The 26,309-nt window shown below is 67.1% G+C and overlaps 2 protein-coding genes across 9 annotated transcripts in view; one reads left to right on the top strand and one right to left on the bottom strand.

The window, feature by feature from the left end:
- The first annotated feature begins 2,443 nt into the window (after nt 1-2,443).
- On the top strand, nt 2,444-16,339 carry PIWIL1 (piwi like RNA-mediated gene silencing 1). The gene is made up of 20 exons (XM_028503610.1): nt 2,444-2,521; nt 2,782-2,893; nt 5,143-5,268; nt 5,443-5,657; nt 6,033-6,154; nt 6,562-6,642; nt 7,248-7,445; nt 7,792-7,903; nt 9,028-9,154; nt 9,353-9,470; nt 9,831-9,945; nt 10,354-10,541; nt 10,764-10,836; nt 12,068-12,268; nt 12,360-12,463; nt 13,171-13,241; nt 13,332-13,485; nt 13,667-13,792; nt 15,250-15,397; nt 15,546-16,339. The coding sequence occupies exons 1-20, from the start codon at nt 2,444-2,446 to the stop codon at nt 15,660-15,662; spliced, it is 2,586 nt and encodes an 861-aa protein (XP_028359411.1). The 3' UTR covers nt 15,663-16,339.
- Nucleotides 16,340-21,130: 4,791 nt separating this feature from the next.
- The window catches only part of RIMBP2 (RIMS binding protein 2), a 44,521-nt gene continuing 39,342 nt past the window's right edge, over nt 21,131-26,309 (bottom strand). For 2 of the 8 annotated variants that reach the window (XM_036013820.1, XM_036013815.1), the window contains 4 exons: nt 25,986-26,092; nt 24,994-25,065; nt 23,654-23,788; nt 21,131-21,718 (listed from right to left, as the gene is read on the bottom strand). In XM_036013820.1, coding sequence (XP_035869713.1) covers nt 21,530-21,718; nt 23,654-23,788; nt 24,994-25,065; nt 25,986-26,092 — 503 coding nt within the window. In that variant the 3' untranslated portion in view covers nt 21,131-21,529. Of the gene's footprint in view, nt 21,719-22,766; nt 23,180-23,653; nt 23,789-24,993; nt 25,066-25,985; nt 26,093-26,309 lie in introns of those variants that run through there. The other 6 variants (XM_036013814.1, XM_028503592.2, XM_036013819.1 and 3 more) reach the window with 4 other exon arrangements.

Raw genomic sequence — 26,309 nt, 5'->3', positions numbered from 1 at the left:
CAGCCCTCCAGACGCCGAGACGAGGCAAGCACAGAGGGGAGCCTCTGCCTTGCACGTGGACACGCACGACCTCGGCACGCAGTTTGTCCGCTGACTCGGAAACTGAAACCTCTTAGGTACGCAGCCGCCTGCCATCCTGGCCTCTCAATGCCATCTTATTTTGCAGGGGGGTGCGGGGTGCAAAATTCTAATCTCATTTCTGTAGCTGATGAGTGCGTTAACTTCTAAATGCAAGGGCCAGCCCAAGATGCAGTCACTATCCCACTGCGCAGCGCTCAAAGCGCTCCTGGCCGCAGTTCGGGGTTTACGAAGGTGGGCTTCGTGCACGGGGGTGTGCCCTGGCTGAGCGCGAACCGGGCCCCGCCCGCCAAGCCCACCTGCGCCGGGCTGCAGGGAGCACGTGGGCCCTGGGAGGCCCGGACGAGGCCCGGCGTGGGCGGGGCTCGCCTGGGAACCGCGGTGCGCGCCGCAGCCAATCAGCGCGCAGCGCGAGCCGCCCGCCTCGACGTTCGTCCCCTGTCACGTGCGCCGCAGTTGGCCCTTGAAGCCGGTGTCCGTCCACCCTGAAAAGGAGGGCCGCGTCCGCGTCCGCCTGGGTTTCCCGCAGTGCGCCGCCCACCGCGGGGTGTCCCTCCGGGCCCGGCGGGGTCGGGCCGCCGGCGTCGGCGGCCGGGGCGCCAAGTCCCGGCGCGGAGGGATCCGGCGCGGGTAACCGTTGGGGACAGTTAGTGCGCGGGCGGCGGCCAGGCTGACGGAGGTCCGAGGGCCGCTGCAGCCCCGCGCCCCCGTGGCGTCGCTTCCCCTGGCTCCGTCCGGCGGGCCTGGTGAGGCGGCGGGCGGGGCCTCTGCCCGGGGCTCCCGGCCGGGGCGGGCGGCCGAGAAGCCGGCCCGTGGGCGCGGCGACCGGAGGCCGGGGACGGGGCGCGGGGCGGCCGCCTGGGCGGGGCGGCTGTGCCGCAGGCGGAGTCACCTGCCAGGAGGCCCGCGCCCGTGTCTCCCTCGGGGTGGCCACGCGATCGGTCGCAGGGACCCGGGAGCCGAGCGCCGGGACGGCCTGCGCCGCGGCGTGCAGCGCCCCTGCGGCCGGGGCTGGGCCGTCGGCGGCGGCACCTGGAGCCTCCCGCCGGGGGGCGGCCGCACCGGCGCCTCTCGCGCGCCCCCTGCTGGCGAGGCCCGGCCCGCGGTCGCTGGGTCTCCGGAGGGAGGCGCAGGCGCAGCGGGGCCGCGCAGCGCGGGGCTGAGCCTGGAGCGGGCGGAGGGGACTCGGGGTCGGGGCTTTGCCGCAGTCGGAGCCCCAGCGCCCCGGTGCCGCCGTGGCCGGCCGCGCTGCGCTGGGCGCGCCAAGTGAGGCCGGGCGGGGAGGGGCTTTGCAGTCGGTGGGCTGAGCGGACGTGACAGGAAGTCAGGGGCTGCCGCCCGCCGTGTCTGCCCAGGAAGGTGGTCGTGGGACCGGCGCGCTTTCGAAGCTGTTGAAGCCCAGCCCGGCGCACAGCCCCGCTCCTGTGCGTGCGGCTGTCCAGCCTGCTGCTGGAGCCTCTGCGGCCCCCGCGGTGCCCAGCGCCCCCGCCCCCGCAGGGCCCCGCGGGGTGTCTGCGAGGCTGGGGCGCCGCTCTCGGCCCTGACCCCCCACCCCAGTGTAAAGGTCGGCTGCAACGGAGGCCGGTCCCCTGAGCACGACAATAGGTCCTGCCTCCTGCTCTGTGAAAGCGTTCTGCTTATTTCCTCCGTTAAACTTTAAGAAACACACAAGTTTACCTTCCTTTCCACCGGGGCTAACGTTCGTTGAATGCTCTCTGTGTGCAGGTACTTGGTGAGCGCTCCACGTGCGTCGTCACGTGACCTGGGCAGCGGGCTCACCTCGCTGCATCCGCAGGTGAGGGCTGGAGCCCGCTTCCTGCAGGAGCAGGGCCTGCGCAGCCCTGGGGTCGCTGCCCCCCCAGACCGGAGGCTGCCACCTTCCTGGGGCGGGGGAGGGGGGGGAGACAGTCACGTGGTACCACAGACAGGAGAGAGTGGCTAGGTCAGGTGCCCTGCGCCAGCGTGGGGTAGGTCAGAGAGAGGTGGCCCCGGCGTGTTCCTTTGAAGGCCATGGGCACAGTGACACCCCGCAGGAAAGAGGTCAGGGTGGGACTGGGGGAGGCCCAGGAGGAGGCGGCCGGCGTGCAAGGACCATGCGGGGTGGGGGGCGGGCAGGGACCTTGCCCCACGCCCAGCCGGGCCCCTGGAAGATGACAGAAACCCGCCCCCCCCCCCATCTGCCGCGCTGACGGGCCCTCTGCCGTGTGGGACGTGCTGCGTGTCGGCCACCCACGGGCAGCGCTCAGTCCGCAGGAGGGGCCGAGCGTCAGAAACAAGCGGTGCCCCGCGTGCTCATTTCACAGCCGCAGACGGGTGACACTGCGACGGCCGGGGGCGCTGAGTCTCCGTCCGAGGAAGAAGAAGGATGACCGGGCGCGCGAGGGCACGAGCGCGAGGGAGGGCCCGCGGCCAGGAGACGGCGCAGCACGTGGGGGCTGCCGCAGTGAGTGCCACCCTCCCCACCCCACTCCCCCGGGGCTGCCCCGTGGCTCCGCCCCCACCCACGTGGGCACTGGGCCGGCCTGTCGGCCACGGGGGGAGGGGGGGGATCAGCAGGGCAGCAGAGGCCCTGTTCTCCTCGGCTTCCCCCGGTGACCTCCCTGCAGCGCCCATGACAAACCACGTGATGACTGACTCGGGCCGCCTTGGCCGCACGGGGTTGTGTCATCACACGCCCTCTTCTCTGTTTGCCTGGGGCCGCAGGGCCAGCAGCCTGGGTACCGGCCGCCGCGGCCGCCGCAGTCGCTGGCCGAGGGGGAGCTCGTCGGCCTGGGACGACAGAGAGGACCAGTGGGAGCAACAGCCAAGTCACAAGGTGAAGGGGTCACACAAGGTGAAGGGGTCACAAGGTGAAGGGGTCACAGGTGAAGGGAGAGTGGGAGGTGTGTGTGCGGTGTGAGGGTGCAGCGGCCAGCAGTGCACGAACCCCGAAGGAGGGGCCCCTCACACCCCCTCACGGTCGAGGAGGACGGCCCCTCTCCTGCACGGCCTCGCGCCCGCCGTGGGGTGGAGGGCGCCTCTTCTCCCTGGAAATGAAAAGGCGTGTTCTCGACGGCCCCGGGCTGTCACAGGGGAACTAAACGGGAAACCCACGGCACAGGTGCTGACTGTGTGTTTGAAGCCCCTTCAGAACACACTCTTAGTCCCTTCGGGCTCACGAGCTGGACCCAGGTCAGCACTCGACCTTTGGTTTATAAAACTCCCGTGTGACTGAGGTCAAAACCGTGACCACCGGCAGAATCCGACGCCGGTTCGGATTCCGAGCGCTGCGCGGTGTCGCCGCGTTGTTGCGGGAATGAATTACCGGTGTGTGTGCCGCCGGCTTCTTCTCGGCCTCGGCTCGTCCTCTTTCTCACCAGGGAAACCAGACCCCTGTCCGGGGGTCAGTGTGAGGCGCAGGGGCGGCCGGGAGACGGGGCTGCTCCCTGCCCCGCTTCCTGAGACGGGCCCCCACGGGCTCCAAGTACTGGGCTGCGACCAGTGACGTCCGTGAGTGTGAGCAGGCGTGCGGGCGAGTCTGCCACCGGCAGTGGTGTGCGCTGACCTGTGACGGGCACCGCCGGCGTCACAAGACAGCGGGGCACCTGGTGACGGGACGGAAGAGCCCCTTCCTCAGCTGCATGTGCAGAGCCCTCCCCCTCCCCCGTCGGTGCCGTGGAGCTGGGGACAGCGAGCGGAGGGGCGAGAGGACGGGGCACCGAGGGGCACAGGCTGGCGGGGAGGGCGGGGAGCCTGTCCTGGCGTTTGCATCCCGCCAGGACGTGACGTGCCTGTCCCTCTCCTTTGTCACCTGTGCCGCTGGCCTCTGTCGGCGTGGTCCCTGAGGGAGGGGACAGTTGTCCCCCCTTGTGGGCGGTGTGGCACCGGGTGGCAGCTCCCACAACACCTGTGCTGGTGCTGGCAGTCCCCACACACAGTGGGTTTTCATGGCACGCCCAGCCCTTGAAGGTCAGGTAAACGGGGTGAAAGAGGTGAGGGGACTGACAGGCACCCACTGGACACTACAGACTGACCCCGGGGCCAGCAGGGGCCAGAAGGTTCGGCACAGAGACCACGGTCAGTGAGGCGGCAAGAGCTGCGTGTGGTGCCGAGCGGGTGCTGGGAACACCAGGGTCACAGGCATCGAACCGCCATGCCGCCCCCACACGTCGGGGGCTAGTACAGACTGTGCAGCATGTCAGCTGTGCTTAAAGATTTTTTAAATTTATGTTTAGAGAGAGGAGTAGGGAAGGAGAAAGAGAGAGAGAGAAACATCGATGTGTGGTTGTCTTCCATGCGCCCCCTACTGAGGACCTGGCCCCGAGGCCAGGCAAGTGCCCTGCCTGGGGATCGAACCGGCGACCCTTTGGTTCGCAGGCCAGCACTCAACCCACTGGGCCACAGCAGCGAGGGCCAGTGTCAGCCACTCGGAAGTCTGCCGTCTGTGCAGGCTGACAGCCAGTCCCACTCGGGCCATGTGGAGCACTAGCGTGGCCACCCGCGGCCAGGGGAGCGGGCTCCATTGTTGTTTGTGGTCCGGAGCTTACGCTCAGGTTTCCGTATCCAGAAGTGATTTTTTTTTAAGGCAAATTCACAATTTTTCAGGGAAAATCTCAAGCCCAGCCTTTCTGACCTGCCGTTGCTGTCAGGTCAGCTTCAGGGCCCAGCCCGGCCGTGCAGTCAGCCGAGGCCCCGGACACGGGTGCAGAGCCTGCGGGGGGAGTTTGGAGTCCCCGGAGGGCGGCTGGTGGGGGCCCACAGGGCCTCTGCGCGGAGCCCCTCGGCCTGCAGAGGGGCCTCAACCGGCCGACCAGCCGCTCCTGTGAAGTGCTCCAGAGTGACTGTCATTTGAAAGTCGCCGCGCTGCCGGGGGTTGTCACCCTCGGTTGGTTGGTGGTTCGGGAGGAGCTGGGCCCACAGGGAACGTCTCTGCGGTCGGTCGGTGGCACCGACACGGGGCCGAAGGGTCGCCAGAGCCCCCCCCCCCTCCCCCACCCCCCGCAATGCTGCGGTCGGGGCGGGGCCGGGCTCCTCGCCGCACGCTCCCCCTCACCCCGGCTGCCGTTTGCCTCCCTTTGCTTCAAGAACTCCAGATTTCCGCCGGATTCCAGGAGTTGTCCTTAGCTGAGAGGGGGGGCCGCCGCCGAGACTTCCACGACCTCGGGGTGAACACGAGACAGCACATCGACCACGTGAGGGAGTCCAAGACAGGTGGGTGGGGGGCTGCGCGGCTCCCTCCGCGCTCCTGACACAGGGACGCGGTCGGCTGGGAGGGTTTCTTCCTGAGCGTGTGCCACTGGGGACGGACGCAGCTGGGGCAGCGGTCCCCAGAGGCGGGAGCTGGAGGAGAGGGCGCCGGGCTCAGCGCGGGACCCGCCCCCCCAGGCTCCTCGGGCATCATCGTGCGGCTCAGCACCAACCACTTCCGGCTGACGTCGCGCCCGCAGTGGGCCCTGTACCAGTACCACGTGGACTACAACCCGCTGATGGAGGCCCGCAGGCTGCGCTCCGCCCTGCTCTTCCAGCACGAAGACCTCATCGGCAGGTGCCACGCCTTCGATGGCACCATCCTGTTCCTGCCCAAGCGGCTGCAGCACAAGGTTATTTCCGGGGCCGTGCTGGGGGAGGGAGGTGGGGTCTCTGCTTCCAAGCAGGAGCGCCACGGCCGGGGGGAGCTCTTGAGGAAACCCCAGGGGCTCCCGCCTGATGGGACCTGAGACGGCCCCAGAGGGTGTGTCACTGTCACCAGCGTGTCACCCTCGTGCCCACCTGCAGGGCCTCGTGCCCACCACGCAGCAACACGCGGTGCCTGCGCACACTTCCTGCACATGCCTCCCGCCCGGCCACCCTCCCCCAGTTGTCAGAAACGCCCTGTGCTCGCCACCACTGCCCCGGAGCAGGCGGGGCACGGCCAGCTCCGTTCTCTCTGGACAGTCCCCTCCTCGTCCCTCACCCCCCACCCCGCCCGGCCCCAGGTGACTGAGGTGTTCAGTCAGACGCGCAACGGGGAGCACGTGCGGGTGACCATCACACTCACGAACGAGCTCCCGCCCACGTCGCCCACCTGCCTGCAGTTCTACAACATCATCTTCCGGAGGTGTGCCCGCGCCTGCACCCTGCGGGGGCGGGGGGGAGGGGAAGCGCACGGGAGGTGGGGGCCCGCGCGGCTCTGCAGTGGCGGTCACACCGTCACCCCTCGAGGCGTGGGGCGCCAACGTGGGACTCACCCGGGGCTCCCCGTCTGGTCACGTGATTTCTGGAGGACGACCCCTCCACTCAGCTGGCAGCGTGCACTGCCGATGCCCCACCTCCCCCCGCCCTGGGGCGGGCTGGGGGGACCCGCTCAAGAGGCAGGGCGGGTGCAGTCCCCTCGGGTCTGCTCGTTGGCCCTGGGGGCAGACGCAGGCCCTGCAGTGCGCCCTCGGTGCAGACCCCTCCCTCCCCAAATCCAGGCTCCGGCCCGCACTCACTGCCCGCTGCGCCCCCCCCCCCCCCGGCCCCCAGGCTGCTGAAGATCATGAACCTGCAGCAGATCGGGCGGAACTACTACAACCCGAGCGACCCGATCGACATCCCCAACCACAGGTGCGTGCGGGGTGCGGGGTGCGGAGGGGCCAGCCCCGGGCCTCATCCCCAACCTCCAAGGTGGCACTTGAACTCGAAATGACCCGCTTGACTCCTGGGGCTGTGGCCGGTGCCCGTCACACGGCGTGAACGTGAACCTGGATGTGAACAGCAGAGGAGACGTCCGGAGTCCCTGGGTTCTAAAGGCGCGGGCTGGGAGGGCACGTGTCCCCGGGGACGCACCCCGCCTCCTCACGCGGAGCCCGTGCTCATGTACTCGTGCTTGGGGGCGGACACCGCCCACCAGGGAGGGCCGCCCGGGAGTCGGGCACCGAGGCGGCGGCCCAGCTTTGCTCGGTTACAGTGGTTCGGGGGGTTTCCGCCAGACGGGGGACTCTTCCAGCCTGGGGCCGGGACACGGAAGGCTCGAGCACAGTCGGCACGTTAGCTGACGGGGCAGCCGGTAAAGTCGCTGGAGGGGGGAGCGTTCGCTGCCGGATCTCAGAGAGACAGGCCTCCACCCGAAGCCGCGCAAACCCCGGCGGTGGGCGAGCTCCCTCGGCGCCAGCGTCCGGGCCGCGGCGCCAGCGGGCGGCCGCGTGAGCGGACGGCGGTGTGTGTCGCAGGTTGGTGATCTGGCCCGGCTTCACGACCTCCATCCTGCAGTACGAGAACAGCATCATGCTGTGCACGGACGTGAGCCACAAGGTGCTGCGCAGCGAGACCGTGCTGGACTTCATGCTCAGCCTGTACCAGCAGACGGAGGAGCGCCGCTTCCAGGAGCAGGTGTCCAAGGAGCTGGTGGGCCTCATCGTCCTCACCAAGTGAGCCGCCGGTCCTCGGCACGGGCCGGTCCTCGGGGCCGAGGAGGGGAGGGGGGGCGGCGGTCTCGGGGGCGTGCCCCGCTCGTGCGCGGGCCAGGCACTGCATGACCTCCACCGGCCCCTCGGTTTTCCCTGGGTTTTCTCCTGGCAGTCCAGCCCTCACCTCTAGTCCGTCCAGTCCCCGCCCCCAGTCCGTCCAGTCCCCGCCCCCAGTCCGTCCAGTCCCCGCCCCCAGTCCGTCCAGTCCCCGCCCCCAGTCCATTTAGTCCAGCAGCACGGTCTGTGAGAGGTCCCCCCCCCTCCCTGTGCCCCGCGAGGAAGCACCAGCGAGCGCCCCGCCCCACAGGTACAACAACAAGACGTACCGCGTGGACGACATCGACTGGGACCAGAACCCCAACAGCACCTTCAAGAAGGCGGACGGCTCCGAGGTCAGCTTCCTCGAGTACTACAGGAAGGTACGGAGCTGCGGCCCCGGGGCCCTGGGCAGAGCGGAGGCGCGGGCATGTGGGGGCAGAGCTTCCCGCGGCTCGCCCGCTGGAGCAGGCGACGGCAGGCCCCGCAGGGCGGCGCTGCCACGCTGGCCCGAGAGCCCCGTCCGGCTTCCTCCGGCAGTCGAGCATGCGGTTATGCGGGAACCGGAGCACGTGCGGGGCAGGTGGGTGGACACCTAGGGGTGCACGCCGCGGGAGGGAGACTGCTCGGCACACCGTTCCCCGTCCTGACCTCGGTGGTCTTGAGCCCGCCTGGGGCCCGGTCAGGGCTGGGCGCCCTGGGCATCGGCTGGGCTCCCGCTACACATGCACCCTGGCGGCTCCGTGTGCGCATCCCGCACAGGTGGGCCTGGCGCTGGGCCGCCCAGTCCTGGGCCGCCCGCTGACCCTGGCCTGATGGAGACAAGTCCAGACTGGGCCCCAGAGCCCGCTGAAGGGAGCAACGCCCGAGTCAAAGGGCGGGGAGAGACCCCCTCCCCCCCCCCCCACTCCGACAGACCGGAGCACGACGAGACGCTCACGTGGCAGCGCAGGCCGGCCGGGTCCCGGCCCCCTGCAGCACACAGGCCCCGCCCCGCGCCCTGCTGGGGCGAGGCAAGATCGGGGGCTGGCGGAGCGCACAGCACAGATCGAAGTCACGGACAGGCTGGGACTCGAGGCCTCTCAACTGACGAGCTGGGCGGCCGGGAGCTGGTCCTGGTACAGGAGGACAGGGTGGGCAGGGGCCCCACAGTCTGCTGGTGAGGGGCCGAGACGGGGAGAAGAGGCTCGCACCCCGGGGAGGCCCGGTGCGCCTCTCACGGCGGGGGCAGAGCTGCCCGGAACGCTCACGGTGCGAGCGGGACGCTGGGCGCAGGACAGGGCCGCGGGCAGGCGGGCCCGGGCTGGGGAGCGGCCTGTGACGGCTCCGGAGTCACCGAGCGGGGAGCCCTCTGGACACGGGGGTCAGCAGTGCGTGCGGAAGGCTGGGCTTGGGCACTGGTGTGCGCTCGGCCCAGCCCTGGACACAGGTGGCCGCCGTCTCTGCCCGCTGACACGTCCCCGGAGGCCTTCCCCGTTCGCGGTGACCAGGCTCTTCCCCCGAACAGCAATACAACCAGGAGATCACCGACCTGAAGCAGCCGGTGCTGGTCAGTCAGCCCAAGCGGAGGAGGGGCCCCGGCGGCACTCTGCCCGGCCCCGCCATGCTCATCCCGGAGCTCTGCTACCTCACAGGTGGGGGCGGGGGCCGCGGGGCTGGCGTCCCCGGTCAGCCTCACAGCCACCAGCGTTTCCCCGAGCCCCTCCTGTCCCCGGAGAACCCTGGAAGCTGCCGTGTCTCCCTGAGGCCCTCCCCCACCCCACCTCGCCCTCGGAACACCGAGGTGCCGCCCCCGGCCCTTGGGACGAGGCCTCCGCACGTCTTCCCCGCAGGCCTGACCGACAAGATGCGCAACGACTTCACCGTGATGAAGGACCTGGCGGTGCACACGCGGCTGACGCCCGAGCAGAGGCAGCGGGAGGTGGGGCGGCTCATCGACTACATCCACAAGTACGTGCTCCCCCCTTGCGCTCGCGGGGGCGGGCGGCAGGCAGCGGGGTCTCGGAGGGAGGGAGGGAGCAGCGGGACGTCTGGCGCCCGCGGCCCTGCCGAGTCCTCTGTCGGGGAGGGCGGCGACGCAGCCGAGTGGGTTCGGGCAGCTCCGTGCTCTCTGTTCAGTGCCGGGGGCTCACTCCAAGGGGAGGGTGCGGGCCCCAGAATTTCCCGTCGAAGGGCCGGGGGGTGCGGAGCGTGGAGGCAGAGCGTGGACACGGATGGCGCTCCGTGTTTCTGCGGCGGCGTGGCCGGGGCCCACTCCTCGGGGGGCGTGCTCCCGCCTGCTGACGCACGGACGCGCCCCGTGGTCGGCAGAGATGACAACGTGCAGAGGGAGCTCCGAGACTGGGGCTTGAGCTTCGACTCCAACCTGCTGTCCTTCTCGGGGAGGATCCTGCAAGCAGAGAAGATCCACCAAGGCGGGAAAACCGTAAGGCGGCCCCCACTGTCGGGGGGCGGGGGGAGGCGGGGGGGGGGGGGGCAGAGGCCTGCTCGGCCAGCAGGAGAGAGCGGCAGCGGCCCCCACCGCCCCCGCCCTCTGCCGACAGCCGAGCAGCCGCGGAGGCTGTGGGCGAACAGGCGGAGGCCGAGGTCAGAGGACGCGGCCGGGCACCTGGGAGGCCATCGGTACCAGGGCGCGCTTGGGGGGCAGCTCTTAACGTGGAGAGCCCTGAGCTGCCACGGTCCTTCTGGGGCTCTCCGCGTCTCTCCTCCCCACCGGGCGCCTCGTGTCCGCCCCTGCAGCCCGGGTGTGAGGAGGCGCCCAGGGGTCAGTGCAACTCTCCGGCCCGCTCCCAGGGCACGCAGGGGCGTCACGGTGTCTCCGACTCTCCCCCAGTTCGAGTACAACCCCCAGTTTGCTGACTGGTCCAAGGAGACGAGGGGCGCGCCGCTGATCAGCGTGAAGCCGCTGGACAACTGGCTGCTGGTGTACACCCGGCGGAACTACGAGGCGGCCAACTCGCTGATCCAGAACCTGTTCAAAGTCACACCGGCCATGGGCATACAGATGAAGAAGGCCATAATGTGAGTGGCCGCCCCTGCCGCGGGCCATGGGCACGGTGGGGAGGGCGCGGGGGTCAGACGGGGAGCGTGCACAGCCTCAGGGGCCGATCTTCGTGCGGGTCCGAGCGGAGCGGCCTGCCCGCCCCGGCGTGTCCTCACGTCCCTCGGACAGCGGGGCGGCACCTTCCCGTGGGCGCCGCGTCGGCCCCCCTCTCGGTGCTCAGTCACACGTTTCCCGTCCAGGATCGAGGTGGACGACAGGACGGAGGCCTACCTGAGGGTCCTGCAGCAGAAGGTCACGTCGGACACCCAGATAGTGAGTAGCCGGCGGCCCCTGGCGGCTGCTGGAGCGCCTGGTTGGACCGGGGCGCGTGAGGTCCTGAAGCTCAAGCTCGTTCTCCAGACGTCCCAGCCAGGCCCCCAGCCCGGCCACCTCCCTCCGGCCTCCAAGTCCACGCGGGCTCCAGCCGGCACCCCAGGGTCGGTGACTGTGGCTCCCAGCGGCAGTAGGGGGTGGGGGAGACAGGCCACCTTGAATTTGTTTGGACCCGATGGTTCCCATTGTTCTAGAACATTTGGGGAGAACAGCAGGCACATCCGGCCTTGGACACTCCACACACGGAGTGTGACTGTGGGGTGGCCGGCACAGCCCTGCCCTCGTGGGCCGTGCCCCTGCCACTGGAGGCAGCTCCCTGCCCCGCTGTCGGGGACGCAGGGGGCACGAGACGGCTCCGCCGGGCGGGAGCCGGGTGTGTGACCCGGGGACACGGGAGAGTCGCCACTGTGCCCAGCCCCGGCACGTCAGCTGGGATCCGGGGCGGGGCGGGGGGTGGCGGATCTCCCTGCACTCCTGAGTGTGGTTGGCGGGGACCGTCGGGTTCACGGTGCATGGCATGTGTGTGCGTGTCCCCACACGGGTGCGTCAGCGCCTCTGTCGGCTCCCGGCACCTCCGCTTGGCGTGCGTGGTGCGTCAGGGAAGACCGGGCGCTCTGGTGGAGTCGGGACGCCCCGCTGCACTCGAGACCGCCAGTGCCTGCGCAGCTTGTCCCCGCCCGCTCCAGGGGGCGTGTTCGGAGGTCAGGTTTGGTTTCCTGACCGGCCACGGGCTCCCTAGGGCGCCCTGTGGTGTGACAGGCTCTCCAGCCCGAGCCCTGCAGTACGGAAGCCATGACCCGAGGGGCCTCTCCAGGGGTTGTGTGTGGGAACGGAGAGTGGCAGGAAGCCCCCCGTCCGCCCGTCAGCCACCCTGTGCTCCGGCCGCCCCAGGCCCAAACGCAGCGGCCGGTGGGGGCATCGAGTCTGTGGGACCGGCGCCCAGGCGGTGCAGGGCACAGCCACGGGCCCCACGTGTGCGTGCACCAGCCTTTGTCGGCCGAACGCAGCGAGCAGGCAGCGAGGGCTGACGTGACGCCTCACTGCCGCACGGCCCAGACGCGTGGAAACCACGTGGCTGCCCCTGGTCCCGGGGCCGGGGGCGGGGGGGGCAGCTTCTGTGGCCCCCCGAGCTGCCTCCCGGTGCCCGCGTTCTCCGTCCGTCTGTCCGCAGGTGGTCTGCCTGCTGTCGAGCAACCGGAAGGACAAGTACGACGCCATCAAGAAGTACCTGTGCACGGACTGCCCCACCCCCAGCCAGTGCGTGGTGGCGCGCACCCTGGGCAAGCAGCAGACGGTCATGGCCATCGCCACGAAGATCGCCCTGCAGATGAACTGCAAGATGGGCGGGGAGCTGTGGAGGGTGGACATGCCCGTGAGTGCCGTCCCCGCCGGGGCCGGTCCCCGCGCCGGAGAGCCGCGGAGCCCCCGCCGCCGGGTGTCTGAGCGCGGCGCTTCCCTTGCAGCTGAAGCTGGTGATGATCGTCGGCATCGACTGCTACCACGACACCACGGCCGGGCGGAGGTCCATCGCCGGCTTCGTGGCGAGCATCAACGAGGGGATGACCCGGTGAGCGCGCCGGGCCCTGCCGGGCGGCGGAGCCATGTCAGCCCGTCCTTTCCCGCCTGCCGACAGCCCCGGCGTCGGGGCCGAGGGGGTGGGGGGAGACGCCTTCGTGAGCTGCCCCATCGCTGTCGCCTCCCCCGCGGGCCCTCGGTCCGTGGAGCCGTGTCTCAGGTTGTGTCACTCGGGGGGGGGGGGCACACCGAGTGCACCCACTGCAGCTGGCCCAGGCAGCGTGTGGTGGGGCACCGAGGTCAGTGTCGGTGCCCCGGCAGCACTGAGGGCACCAGCGAGAGCAGGCTCGTGGGGGGGGCAGGGGGAGGGGCGTGTGGGCGAGTCGGCGTCACCACGGGCACGTTCGGAGGCCTGAAGTGTCTGAGGGGGGGCGTCTGCCCGTCCCGAGGGCCTCCCCAGGCGACAGTGGGGGGGGCCGCGGTGGGTGCGGCCGTGTGACCCCAGGGGGGCCCCGCGGCGTCACCGTGCGAGCCAGCTAGCGCTCTCCCCAGCCGTGGCGTCGCGGGGCTGATGGCTGAGAAAAGGGGGTGCGGTGAGTGTGTGTCGGGGACTGGCCGGCCGGTCCCTGCCGCCGGGAGTCCCGAGCAGTCGGAGACGTCGGCAGGTGCCCCGAAGCAGGCTGGGGCCCGGCCGCGCCCCGAGCAGCGGGGAGGGTGGGCCTGCGGCGGCAGGCCACCCGCTGTGCTCTCTCCCCACAGCTGGTTCTCCCGCTGCGTGTTCCAGGACCGGGGCCAGGAGCTGGTGGACGGGCTCAAGGTGTGCCTGCAAGGTCAGTCTGCGCCCCGGCCGGGGATGGGGGGGGGCGGCGCCCACTGGCGTGCGGCCTCACCGGAGCGCGCCCGCACCCCCCCCCCCGCAGCCGCGCTGCGCGCCTGGAACACCTGCAACGAGTACATGCCCAGCCGCATCATCGTGTACCGCGACGGCGTGGGCGACGGGCAGCTGAAGACGCTGGTCAACTACGAGGTGCCGCAGTTCCTGGACTGCCTCAAGTCCGTGGGCCGCGGCTACAAGTAGGCAGCGCGGCCCACGCCCCGTTCAGGCCCGAGACGAGCTGGGGGTGCAGGGCCTTCCCCACCCCACCCCCCGACCTCCCCCCAGCCCCGGGAAGCGGGGGGGGGTGTTCCTCCTTCCCACACGGAGCGTGCCGGCGCCCGAGCGGACACTAAGTGGGGCGTCCCTGCCACCTTCCAGCCCCCGGCTGACGGTGATCGTGGTGAAGAAGCGTGTGAACGCCCGGTTCTTCGCTCAGTCGGGAGGAAGGCTGCAGAACCCGCTGCCCGGGACGGTCATCGACGTGGAGGTCACCCGCCCGGAGTGGTGAGTCCGGCCCGGGGGGCCAGGCGCAGGCGGGGTCCTGCGTGTCCCTGAGCGTGGCCCCCGGGTCCCGGCAGCCCTGACACGCTGCCGTTGCGTCCTCATGTTGCACGTCTTATCCACGCTGCTGCCCTTCCCCGTTTGCTCTGAGAGGCCCACACGGCCCACGCTCACTGCCTGGGCGCCGGGAGCAGCCGGCAGAGGCTTCTGTGTGCCCATCCCCATGGGCAGGCGGCTGCCCAGCCTCGTCCCCCACGCAGAGATGAGGGGGGGCTGGGGCCGGGGCTGGACGCTGGCTCTCGTTTCTGCACACGAGGCACTCGGCTGGGAGCCGGGAGCGTGCCTGCAGAGTCCGGGCCCTCCGCGGGGAGCGGCCCTCGTCCCCGTGTGGAAATGTGGGGACGTTGTCTCAGAGGCACCTGCCACCGGGAGGCTGCGTCGGCCAGGGTGTGCGGCGCGCTCTCCCTGCAGAAACGGAAGGGGCCGAGCCGTCGCTGCACTGACCGCCGACCGTGCGGCCTGCGCCTCCCGTGACGGCGCCCGGAACTGCCACCCTGAGCCGCACACCTGGACTCCGCCTTATCCTCGGGCGGGTGTGGGGCTGGGGGTCACCGCAGCGCAGGTGCGCTCACCTGAGGGTGCCACGGGCCCCGCACAGCGGGGAAACCCAAGCTGCATCAGGAAGTAGGAAAGCTGCCCTCCTTCCCACTGAAACCCGGCTGCTGCCGCTGCCAGCATGACGCGGGGCTGGAGCCAGCACCAGGGCCCGTCTGGCCGTCGGGGCCAAGCGCCGCGTCCACTCCGCTGCGGCGCTGTGCTCTCGGGGGTCCGCGAGAAACCCTCGCCGTTCCGGGAACCCGTCGTCGGTGGCAGACCGGTTCTGATTTGTCACTGCTCTCGCCTCCGTGGACGTGACACACCGCACGGTCAGGTCCCTCGTGGCCTCGGTCAGGCCCAGGCGCAGCACGTGTGCACGGGCGGGTCAGCGACACAGCGAGAAGGGCACGGCCCGGTGCCGTGCGTTCCCTGGTACCCGCAGCCCGGGTGTCTGTGTGCCGTCCGGCCCCGTCCCTGTCCCTGTCCCACCGACAGCCCCCCACACACCCTCCCTCCTGAAGACTCGCTGTGGTCCTCACCGAGGAAGACGGGTCGGGTGTGTGGTTAAGCTTAACCACAGCTCTGCGTTTGGGGCGATGGAGCCTGAAGCCGGGCCCCACCCCCGCCGCCCCCGCAGTGGGCCCAGCAAGCACGTGCGGTGCCCAGGGCCCCCGTGACGCGCCCCCGGTGCCGGCAGCTGCCGGTCTCAGCACGGCGCACACGCGGTCACAGGCGGCTGCGGCGGCCGTGTCCTGTCCTGGGGACCTGGCTGACGTCAGTGTCCGCGGTCTCCTCGCCGTGGGACCCGGGTCCTCTCCCTTGCGCCCTGACGGCCCCGGGGCGTGTGTGTGTGTGCGACCCAGGTACGACTTCTTCATCGTGAGCCAGGCGGTGAGGAGCGGCAGCGTGTCCCCCACGCACTACAACGTCATCTACGACAACAGCGGCCTGAAGCCAGACCACATCCAGAGGCTGACGTACAAGCTGTGTCACGTCTACTACAACTGGCCCGTGAGTGGTGCCTCCCCCTCCGCGCGGCACCGCTCCCGGCGGGGGGTCGCTTTCCAGGACAGGCCCCAGGGCGTGAGCGCTCGCACGAGACGCACGGTCCGGAGAAGCCAGCCCCGCAGTGACGGCAGCTCTGTCTTCTCCCCCGAAGGGTGTCATCCGCGTGCCCGCGCCCTGCCAGTACGCGCACAAGCTGGCCTTCCTCGTGGGCCAGAGCATCCACCGAGAGCCGAACCTGTCCCTGTCCAACCGCCTGTACTACCTGTAGCCACGGCGCGGCCACGGGGGGCCACGGCGAGCGGCGCTCCTCCTTCCCCGGGACGACTTTGGGGTTCCCCGCCTTAACTTTTTAACTGTTCTCTTCGTGGTTGAAACTTGGGGAGGGAATTAGGGGGCCGAGAGTCTTAATTCTAAGATTGCTACTAACCTATTTATTTCACAGGTAGAAATTAAGATTTTATATTTTAAGTTCTTTGCCTCTCAAACATATAGTCAGGAGTTTTGTTTGTTTTTGAAGAAAATGGGTGAGGCACTTTATGGATGGAGTCTCTCAAACCGTTTGAAAGTACTTTCATGCGACAGAAAGTCCACTTGTAACCCACATTAACCTTAGTTTGGGGATGTTTATTTTGAACGTGAAGGAGAAAAGGCACGAAGCAGGAAGCCCACTCCAGTCACAAGGCACGGCTTCACGTGGGCACGTCCTACTCAGGACAGAAGCCGCCACTGAAGGGCGCCCCCCAGGCACGGGAGGGCGGGACTGCGGAGAAATAGGCCCGCGGGGTGGGTGTCAAGGAAGAACTGAAAACTCAAATTTCTGTTCAAAGAAGCATTTAACACCTTTTAGCAGCAGGCAGCCAGTGGTCTATATTAACGTTACTGTTTGTTTGGTTTTGCAAGTGGGCCTTCATTCTATTTATTGTAAAATAAAATTGAAGTGATGGTCACCTGGTTTGAACCACAGCGTAGTTTTTGTTTTTCCTGGAAGCACACGCATTCTCCCCTGTAACGAGTTCCTCAGACTGCGGGGGAGCACCTGCAGTGACCAGGCTGTCCCGCGTCCGTGGGCCGAACCAGCGCCAGCGCGGAGCCCGGCGTCAGAACGCAGCTGCCTTGGGAAGGGCTTCCCCCTGCAGGGCCGCAGCGTGAGCCCCGGAGGAAGCGCGGCCGCCGGCGTCGGCGCCGTCGGGAGCAGGTGCCTGCACATCTGTGGGGGTTTTCGGGAAAGTTTTGCAAAGAGCGGGTTCGAGGTTGCTGAGTAACCAACTGTACAAGGTCTGTCCAGAAGGTATCCAGCCATGCACTATGAAAAATAGAGACTTTTATTGAGGAAAATACAAGAAACATTGTACACAGGACAGTGACGCCTCAGTCCCCTTCAAAGCAGGCCCCGTGGGACCTCACACAGGTCTCCCCATCGCCATCAGCTGCCCTGTCTTATTTCCCCGAATCTCATCAATGGTCTGAAGTCTCTTCCCTTTCAAAGGGGATATTAGTTTCGGGGAAAGCCAGAAGTCTGGTCTGTAGGGAGGCTGAGTCGCCTGGGTACTTGGATGTTTCACCAAAAAACTCTACGTGAGACGTGATGCGTTAGCAGAGGGGTTGCCCTGATGAAGCCGCCAACCAGCAGGCGCCCACAGCTGCGGCCTCTGAGTCACGTGAACCGTTTCCGTGGGGGAAGGTTCAAGCTGAACGCAAAATGGATGCAGACTCATTGCTCTCGCTCAGTCATTCTTAATGTGACGGCCACACAGCACACACGCTCACTCAACGGCATCCACCGCCTGCACCGACGGGTCCAGTGAGGTCGTCATTGCTCACGCATGTGCCTTCCAGTCCACGCTCTGCGGCTGCCAGGGCACGTCGATGCCACGCAAACCGTTCTCATTGTATTAGCAACGGCTGGGCCTCTTGCGGACGGACGTCGTGTGTCGTGACCCCTTTACACACCGCCCGTCGGGGGGACGGACAGAGCGCCGACTGTGTGCAGGCCACGGGGACGGCGGCTTACACAGTTCAGTGGGGCTGCTTGTCCTGCACAGTAAATACCTTTTGGATTCAGCCTTATTAACGTCGTGAATAAAACCACTAAGTTTTGTTGTTGTTTTTAGTTCTTGGAGCTAGTAACTGTTGCTAACCCTGTTCTTGGCTATTAGTCCAGGTTTCTTGACCTGTGTGGTCTCTAACATCAGAAGAACACAGAGGACTGTGAAGTTCAGAAGAATGCCAGACAGAGAAAGGAAATCAATGGCAAAAATTGTCACAGTACGAAGGAAAACAAGGAAGTCCGATCACGCGACTGTAAAGGGGCGATGTGGGCACTAGCTTTTTTTTATGGGTCTTCATGAATGGTCAATAACCTCAGTCCTTAAAGCCTCATTCTTAGCAGTTTTTAAACTACCCCTTAAAGTTGGAAGGCTGTCCTGTCTCCCAAACCGTGAAAAATTTGGGAAATGTGGCAATTCTGAGAAGGGGGCAGTGAGGAGGCCCTCCCTCGCCATGAGCTGAAGACTTCGTTCAAGAGGCACAAAGCCGCTGGACTCAGTGGAGCCGGGGGGCCACGGACCGAGTTCCTGTTTATCCTGGGCCACGGCTTCCGACGGAGCCGGATCACCTGCCTTGCCCCGCACAGACCTGGGGGTTGGACGTGCAGAGGGGCCCAGAGAGTCGGGCTGATGAGACGACACTAAGGCTCCGTCTCCCCCGGTCCGCTTCCTTCTGCTTTGGTTTTAGTCGACGTCCTTTGTGAGGGACAAAGGTGACAGCCTAGCTCATGTCTCTGACCCCCCCCCCTCCATGAAAGGACTCCTGGGGAGGGGCAGCCAGGCCTCAGCCACGGCTCGGGCAGGCATCCCGTGGTCCTGGGCCCACGGAGACCACACCGTGCAGGAAGGGCCGGGTCCTGGGGGTTGCTCCTGGGCCACCTCGCACCTTCCGTGGGACCCAGGGCCTGTGCACACAGAGAGGTGCACTGACACCTTCTTTCTGGGCAGTTGTGAACCTCCAGACACCAGCTCCTCCCTCTCTTCCCCAACTGGCAGGCCATTGCTTCTTAAGTCGGCTTCATTGAGGGATAATTTTCGTGTAAGTGAAGGCGGTTTGACGAGCTGTGACGAATCACACACTCCTGCACCTGCCACCACGGAGACTGAGGAGCCCCGTGGCGGTCTCTAAGCAACAGTTACACGTCTCAGTGCTCCGGCCTCACACACACTTCATTAAACTTGTCCCCGAGTCTTTCACGGTTCTGATGCTGATACAACCGCACGTGTTTTTATGTCACGTGGGAGCGTTTCACTTTCCGCTTCTGTCACCTGCTGGTGTGTAGCGAGAGTTGACTTTTGCACGTTGACGTGGCCCTCTGCCACCTCACCGAGCGCGTCACCTGCACAGGGTCGTGTCGCCTGTGGACAGGGACCGTTTCCCCTCCCCTTTCCCGAGCGGGTGGGCGGCCTCGTCTCCTCCTCCCTCCCGCCGTGCCGGAGAAGCCCCGCACGGGGCCAGACGCCAGCTGGCAGGTGGACACCCCGCCCGGTTCCCGGCGGAAGGGGCGCGGCCAGTCCTCACCGCGGAGGGTGGTGCGGGTTGCGTCCTTTGCCGGTGGAGACGAATTTCTTTCTTTTCCTGCCTCCTGGGCAGGCGTGGACCTTGTCCAGGGCGGCCCCTGCTGCCATGGAAACGACGAGCGCGCGCACGTCCCTTTTGTCCTGCTGGTGCAGCGACCCGCGCTGACCTGCTCAGCACGATGGCCAGCCGTTGCGCACACTGCTGGCTTCGCTCCACTGATACTCTGTTAAGGCTTTTCCTCAATGTCCATTCACGGCCCCGTTGTCTGCGGCTCCCCTCCAGCGCGTTGGTCCAGGCCGGGTGTCAGGACGATGCGGGCCTCACGAGCGCGGGCACTTTCCTCCTCTGGTCTCCAGGAAGAACTTGCACACAGTGGGCGCTTTGTGCTCCTTAAATGTCTGGCGACCTCCACCCCAGCCGCGTCCGGCTCGTCGTCGCTTTGGGTTTTGTTGGGAGATTTGTGTCTCAGACGATTTGGAGGAGTGCGGGCCGGGCCGCCTTGGCTGCTGGGTTTTCCGTCTGGAGGAACTGTCGTCGGTTTCCTTTTTACTGTGGTCAAGTACGGCGTGAGTTTCACCGCGTCCACCGTCTCTGAGTGTGCCGTGGCACTGAGTATACACACACACACACTTACATTAGTGTTTCTTAAGCTGGAATTGTGAAGCAAACTTAAACATTCCACTTAACCTAGCGTTTCAGCCTTCCCTCCACACCAGAGGGCCGGGAGGCATTCACACGTAACGAAATCCACTGGCGTGGGACGGAAACCGCGGGCCCTTCGACCAGCCCCCGCTCCCCTCCCCCAGCCCCTGGGGACCAGCGCCCCCCGCCCTGCGCGTGCGGGTCTGGCTCCAGGTCCTGCGGCTGGGCCGCTGCGCAGCACACCCGTCGCCAGCCCTTCGCGCCGCAGCAGCAGGAGGAGACGTCGCTCGGGGATGATGCCGGGTGGCGGTGGAATGACAGACTCGGACGTCAGGTCCCAAAGTCACGGCACTGCAATGCCACTCCGTCTCGCCACAGGCGTGTTGGTTTGGCCCCCTACTAAGAGGGCAAACCCCGTTACCAGGAGAATGCTAAACTCACAAGGGCGCTTCGGAAAAGTGTCTGCCTTCGAGGAGTGCTGCCGTGCGATGCCGGCTGAGCGGGCGCTCGTGGTCCCCATCGCTGGGATGCCGGCCGTGCCGGGGGCGCGGGCGCAGATGGGGCGCCCCCTTCCCGCCTCTGGCCTGGGCGGCACGGGAGGGTTTCCTGTGCACGGGACACGCTGACTCGGTGCCGACGGCCTGGCTGTGCCCCGGACCAGGCTGTCACCAAGGTGAGTGACAGCGCTTTGCACACGGTGCCCAAGCCGTGGGTCAGGACTGTGTTAGGGAAGGAAGGAGTTCCAGAGAAGGTTAGACTTTCTGTTGTCCGTGCTGGAGAACTCGGCTGTGCCGCTGTAACCGAGTGCTTCAAACACCACAGAATGCATGGCGTCGTACAAAATAACCGGCTTTATTTCTAGGAAATGTTCGACACTAGCCGCACACATGCACACGCCCACACCGCACTTAACCACACAGGGCCATTTCCTCTTCGTCTGCCACACAGGTTCCATCACAGTTGACAACAGTTTTGAAGACACAATGGGGAAAGCTCTGTCATTCATTTATAAACCTTCCATAAATTACAAAAGAAAGGCAGTCTGAAAAGTCTGTATAAAGAGTAAAAACAATTTACAAGTGGACAAGAATTACAAAATAGTAACCATCAAATGCACCTGCTGGCAACTCTGTAAATCTTTGTTCAAGTGCCCATGGGTTGGGGGGACCCCGGGAGCAGACCCCAGCCGGGGCGCCCTGCTGTGCTCGTGCGTGAGGGATGGCTTTCCGGGGGCTGGCTGTGTCTGTGTGTGGCGTTCTAACGAGGGATGAGAGGACCGGACACCCACGGGCCAGAGCGCGACAGAAAGCGGTGGGCAGTGCCAGCGCTCTGGCAGGTGGGGAGGTGGCCCTGCTGAGGGAGCCCCTTGCTCTGCTCTGCTCTGCGTTAGGGGAGTGCACCCTTGCTGGGCACCGAGCTCGCTCGGACCGAGCAAACCCAGGACCTCCCAGCCCCCCGCCCGGACAGGCGGGCCTGAGACCCCTGGGTGTGCGGGGGGTGGAGAGCACTGGACGCACCACACAGACAGCGGACAGCGAAGTTTTATTAGACAGTACAAACCGTTGTGCAGGAGTAAGGCAGAACACCAAGGCGGCCCGACTAGAGGCCTCAGGACCAGAGTTCGGTGACAGTCCCGCGCGTGGGGCAAGCACTGGGGAGGGAGGAGGGGGGAGCCGCTCCCATAGGGCAGACGACAAGTGCACAAAGACTAGGGCCCGGTGTGGGGGCTGCCGGGGTCTGGCCCGTCGGGGGGCCCTCCCACGAGACCTGGGCGGTGACCGCCAGGGGGCCGCAGCCTCTGAGGCGGGTGGGCGGAGGGGCAGCGCCCGCCGCGGGGTCGGGGGGGGGGGGGTCCTGGGAGAGCAGTGGTGAGAGCCCTCGTCTGGGGTCACAGACCCGCGGGGGTCGGAGCCGTCGCAGCCGTGGTCACTTCACCGCGCCCAGCTTTTTCAGCAGTCTCTTGCCCTTGAAAAGCAGCCCCTTTTTCTTTCTCGAGGACATTTCCCTGCCTCTCCCGGGACTCCCAGTACCCAGAGACGACGCAGGTGACCCCGCGTGGAGGTGGGCCGTGGGGGACGGCGCTCTCCTTGCTGTCCCCGACCCCTCGGGAGGAACCTAGTAGGCACAGTGTGACAGCGTCAGCGCCGCCGCCGCCAGGCCCCGCGGCCGCGCCGCACGCCCGGCCCGCGCACCGGGGAGGGGGGGCTCCTCCTTCTCTCAAGGGGGTGGTGCCGGAGCAGGGGGGCCGCCCCAGTGTCTCCGGCCCGAGGCCTGGCCGGCTCAGTCTGGGTCCTCAGGGCAGGGCGGCCAGCGCTTTGGCCAGGGAATCACCTCCCTTGTGAATTAAGACCAGGGGGTGGGGGCTACTTTAAACTAAGTTGATAGTAAAGGTGGCCGAGTTCCCACTGGTGATCTCAAAGGGAACATTCTTAAGGGAATTTGGTCGCCTTTGAAAGCTACGTGGGTCCAGACGCCCTGGGGTGGTTGCGTGCGTCCCGGGGTCAGAAACACTGGAGATGGCACACCGGTCGAAAGCAAAGAAAACTAAAATGAACCTTAATCACAATCAAAGAAAGCTTCAAGGCCCTCACTGTGTGCGGTCGTTGCTCACACGTAACCAGAGGGGGAATGTTGTCGGTTGTGAGCACGTGGTGAGTTTCAGCGTCTCCACGACCTTGACCTTAAACTGGAGCGACTGAGCTCACCACGAGGTGCCTGGTGGCAGTGCCAGGTCCCGACTGTCCTCACACCTGACCTGTGGGCCCACTGCCCCTCGCTGCCTGACCTCGCCAGAGCAAGGCCCCTCCCCCCACCGCACCGCCCGGGGTTCAGTGTTCAGCAGGCAGAGGGCACCAGCCAAGGGGCTTCAAGCTTGCTTGGATTGAAAATCAAGGTCTAACTCTAATGGAAAACACCTCGTCAAGCACCCGGGGTCACCTGAAGATACCATGTCCTCCGTCTGAGGCAATCATTGGAGCTGCACGTCCCCTAGACCGGACTTGGCGCTGCCCTGGCAGCCACCAGGCCAGCCCTCCCCCGCGTCTCTGTGCTCTGGGGAGAAGCTTGGCCCCCGCTGCACAGGGGCCTGGGGGCCGGAGAGCCGGGCGCACCCTGCTGGGGGCCTGCCCTCCCCAGGCCTCTCTACGAAAGCCACAGTACAAAGACTCGTGCGAGGCCGTGCTTTTGGCAAGAGTGGCTCACGAGGTGACACGCAGCCTCGTTACGAGCAGACACTGGAAACACGCTACGTAAACACGCCATTAGCCTCTTAAGAAATGCACTCCCAATGCGGGCCTCTCGAGTGCTCCCCGAGTGGACGGAAGGAAGGGACCGTGAGGGACGGCTCGTCTCACCCCACGCCCGGCTGCTGGCGACTGACGCCCAGCGGCGGACACCTGCACTGTCGGTCCAATGATTTTCTGAGACGTGCTCCTCCTCTCGACCCCACAGCGAACCGTAAGTCTACCGCGCTAGTCCGTTAAGGTAGCTTAGGTCGGTGCTCTATGGGTATCTTCAGTTGCTCACTTACGTGAAGGCTACATTGCCTGATTAAGGTGTGAAATGAACACTCTTCTTCTGTTTCCAAGCAGATGAGCAAAGAAATAAAAATATATATATATAAAAATATAATATAGAAGAACTCGCAGTGATGAGACAAAACAAAAATGAGACACTAGACGTGAGTGCCGTCTGGCCGTCGGAGGAGCCCGCAGCTCGCTCTGACCGAGGCCGGCCGGCGGGCGGGGACCCCGGCGGGGCTGCCCCCCTGCCGCCTGGCGCCAGCGGGCGGATGGGCAGCCCGCGCCCCTGGGACCGCGTGTGCGTCTGCCACGGGGGAGGGGCCCCTGTGCGTGGAGGCAGGTCGGTGAGAACCGGAGGGGCCGCCGTGTGTGCAGCGTGAGTCTAGAGGCGGGCGCTCTCGGGCTCGCCCCCGCAGGGGCGCAGGGGCGCTCGGGGAGTGTGCTTCCGGCTCAGGACGCGGCACGGACGGCAGCCCGCGTGCGCGCGCAGGCGGCAGGGACACGAGACCCGCGGGGGACGGCTGCTTACCCGCTTGGCCTTGGCGCGCGCCGGCGTGTCCCGCGCGTGGGGGGAGGGGGCGTCCGAGAGGTAGACCTCCACGTCGTCAGGCACTTCTTCCAGGAAGTTCGAGGGCACCAGGCCTTTCTGCCCACTGAGCTCCCCCTGCAGACACACGGGGGCTGGAGGACCCTCGCTCCGCCGCCCCCCGACCCCGAGTGCCCCCCCCCGCCTTGCTGCCGCCGCAGCCGCAGGACAGCTCAGAGGACAGCGGCGAGGGGGCTGCCTCCGGCTTGACAGGGGCACGACACACAGCTGCCCTGATTGTGGCCACAGCCCCTGTGACCTCCCCGGACCTGGCCTGTGGGTGGGCTGTCGTGGGGCCTGGGCGACCCTGGCACCAGGCCCGTCTGGAGCTTCAGGTGGTCTCAGTCCCGGTTCTCAGTGCTGGGACTCAGGGTCCCAGGAACACCAGCCAGACAGAGGCCCTCCAGCTCGGGGTCGGGAGGCGGAGAACAGATCCCAGGGTTCACTGCGGGGGCGGGTCTGTCCTGCTGCGTGTCTATGCCCCTGGGGCCCGGCTTCGTTCTCCCTGGAAGTCCAGACCCTGCGGATACCGTGCGGCCCCCAGCCCCCGAGACCACAGCTTCGGGCTGGTATGTGACCCTCCGGACCCTTCCCCCCCCCCCCCCACGCCCCCCCCCGAGCACTGGTCTCTGTGCACAGAGCTAGGGTCTCGACCCGCAGGCCCAGCCGCCGCCTGCCCTGGGGGTCGCAGTCCACCGCCCTGCACCTTTCCCATGCCTGACGCCCACCCGCCCCACGGGTGCCCCAGGCCACGTCCCAGGGTGGCCCGCGGCGGCCTGCCCTCTGCTCACAGCTCTGGGAGCTGGAGCGTGAGAGGGGACCCCCCCGTGAGGGGACGGAAGCCACCCAGACGCCCGGCAGGGAAGGGAGCCCACAGAACGGGGCCCGGGGGGGCGGGGGCCTCCGTGACAGGGAAAGGACGCCCGCAGCTCAACCAGAACACGACGCGGTTAGATGGGGGCCTGAACGGCGGTTCCTCCAAGAAGGCCCGTGGTGGCCGCGAGCATCAGTGATGACCAGGGAAACGCAGAGCAAGACCAGGGAGTGCTGCCTCCCTCCCCTGGAGCGGCTGCTCTCGAAGCCAGAACAGAACCTCCAGAGGGCGGGAGGCGGTGCCGTGAAGACGTGGGGCGCCGGGGCCCGGGGCAGCGCGGTGGGAGCCCGCCGCCCGCCCTGCGACCCAGCACGTCCACACTGGGGCTCCGCCCCAGGGACAGCACGGGCGCCCCAGACGAGACGCGCCGGTGAGTGGCGTGGTGCGTCCTGACGCTCCAGAAACTCACATAGTAAAACCCGTCTTCATCAATGTCCCCGAACACGGAGATGATGTCGCCTGTGCAGAAGGTGAGCTCCGCCTGGGGAGAGAGCTCGCCGTGAGTGGCCTCGGCCTCCGAGCGGGGTGTGGGGGGGCGGGGCGGGGGTTAACAAAGGTTTTGTGATTCCCTGATCTGCCCCCCGTCGGTCCCGAGATTTTGGTGTTAACCTACAAAGCTGACGAGTGTGTCTGTCTGTGTGGGGCCTGTTAGAAAGAGCCGCCCCTCGGAACCCGGGCCCCTGCAGGAGAGCGCGGCGGCATCCCAGTTCCGCCAGAACTCAGGTCCCAGCCACATCCCTCCGCCAGGCCGTCCTAACGCCGGTCCTGGCACCGTTACCTCGAGCACCTGGGGCCTCAGGGACCTTTGTGCAAATACCCTCCCCCAGGGCAGGAGGACCTGTGCTCGGCTATCAAACACCTGTTTCAGGGGCCACACGGGGCTGGCCCCAGGCTGGGGACAGGACGATGCACTTCCGTCTCTGACCACGAGGCTGGGGGGGCGGGCCCCCACCGAAGGGCCACAGGTGCCGGGCGCACGGAGCCTGGCAGAGCTCTTTGGGCCAGGCTATCCGGCGTCCTAGAAACCCAGGGTGGCAGGCGGGGTTGACACACCCTGTCCCCCGGGAGGGCAGCTCCGGGGGGCGGGAACCTGGTTTCTCCAAAGGCAAGTCCCTCCCGCTCTGCAGGTGTGCTGAGGCCGCCCAGCCACGTGGGGCCTGCGCCTCCACCGTGGGGCCCTCGCGCCTGCCTTCAGGATGACACTACCGGGCCCTCGCCGCTGGGTGCGGGTCACTGCCCAAGGAGGCCGCTGTGCCCTGAGCCTGTCCAAGGGCAGCCCCTCCCCACCCCTGGTGGCCCCTTCCCGCTCTGGGGGCCGCAGAGGGTCCCAGAGCAGGCTGGCCCCCGCCCAGGCGCGGTGTCGGGGATGCGCTGGGGAGAAGTGGGGAGGAGGGACGGCACCTCCACGTCGATGTTGGGTGAGCTCTCCCTCGGGTCGTAGTCGTACAGGGCCACCATCCTGCGCGTGGGCACGGGGTGCTGCCTGCCGCCTCTTCTGGTCCGCTCTGCTGGCACCCGGGGGAGAAGAAAGCCATCGTGACGTCGCTGCCCGAGCGCCAGGCCCCTCGTCCCTGTCACCGCGGCCTGGACCCGAGACGACCACCCTCCGCCAGGTATCAGGCTCACGGCACAGGCCACAGCCTCTGTTTCGGGGCCGGTGCCCCGGGCGTCCTAGCCCCACGTCTCGTTCTAACTCAGAACGAGCAAGCCCACCTTTGTGGGGCT

This window comes from Phyllostomus discolor, chromosome 13 (genome assembly GCF_004126475.2).
Source record: "Phyllostomus discolor isolate MPI-MPIP mPhyDis1 chromosome 13, mPhyDis1.pri.v3, whole genome shotgun sequence".
In the NCBI taxonomy this organism is placed as follows: Eukaryota; Metazoa; Chordata; class Mammalia; order Chiroptera; family Phyllostomidae; genus Phyllostomus; species Phyllostomus discolor.
Note: the sequence above shows the minus strand (reverse complement) of the source record. Positions and strands in the feature narration are given on the sequence as shown.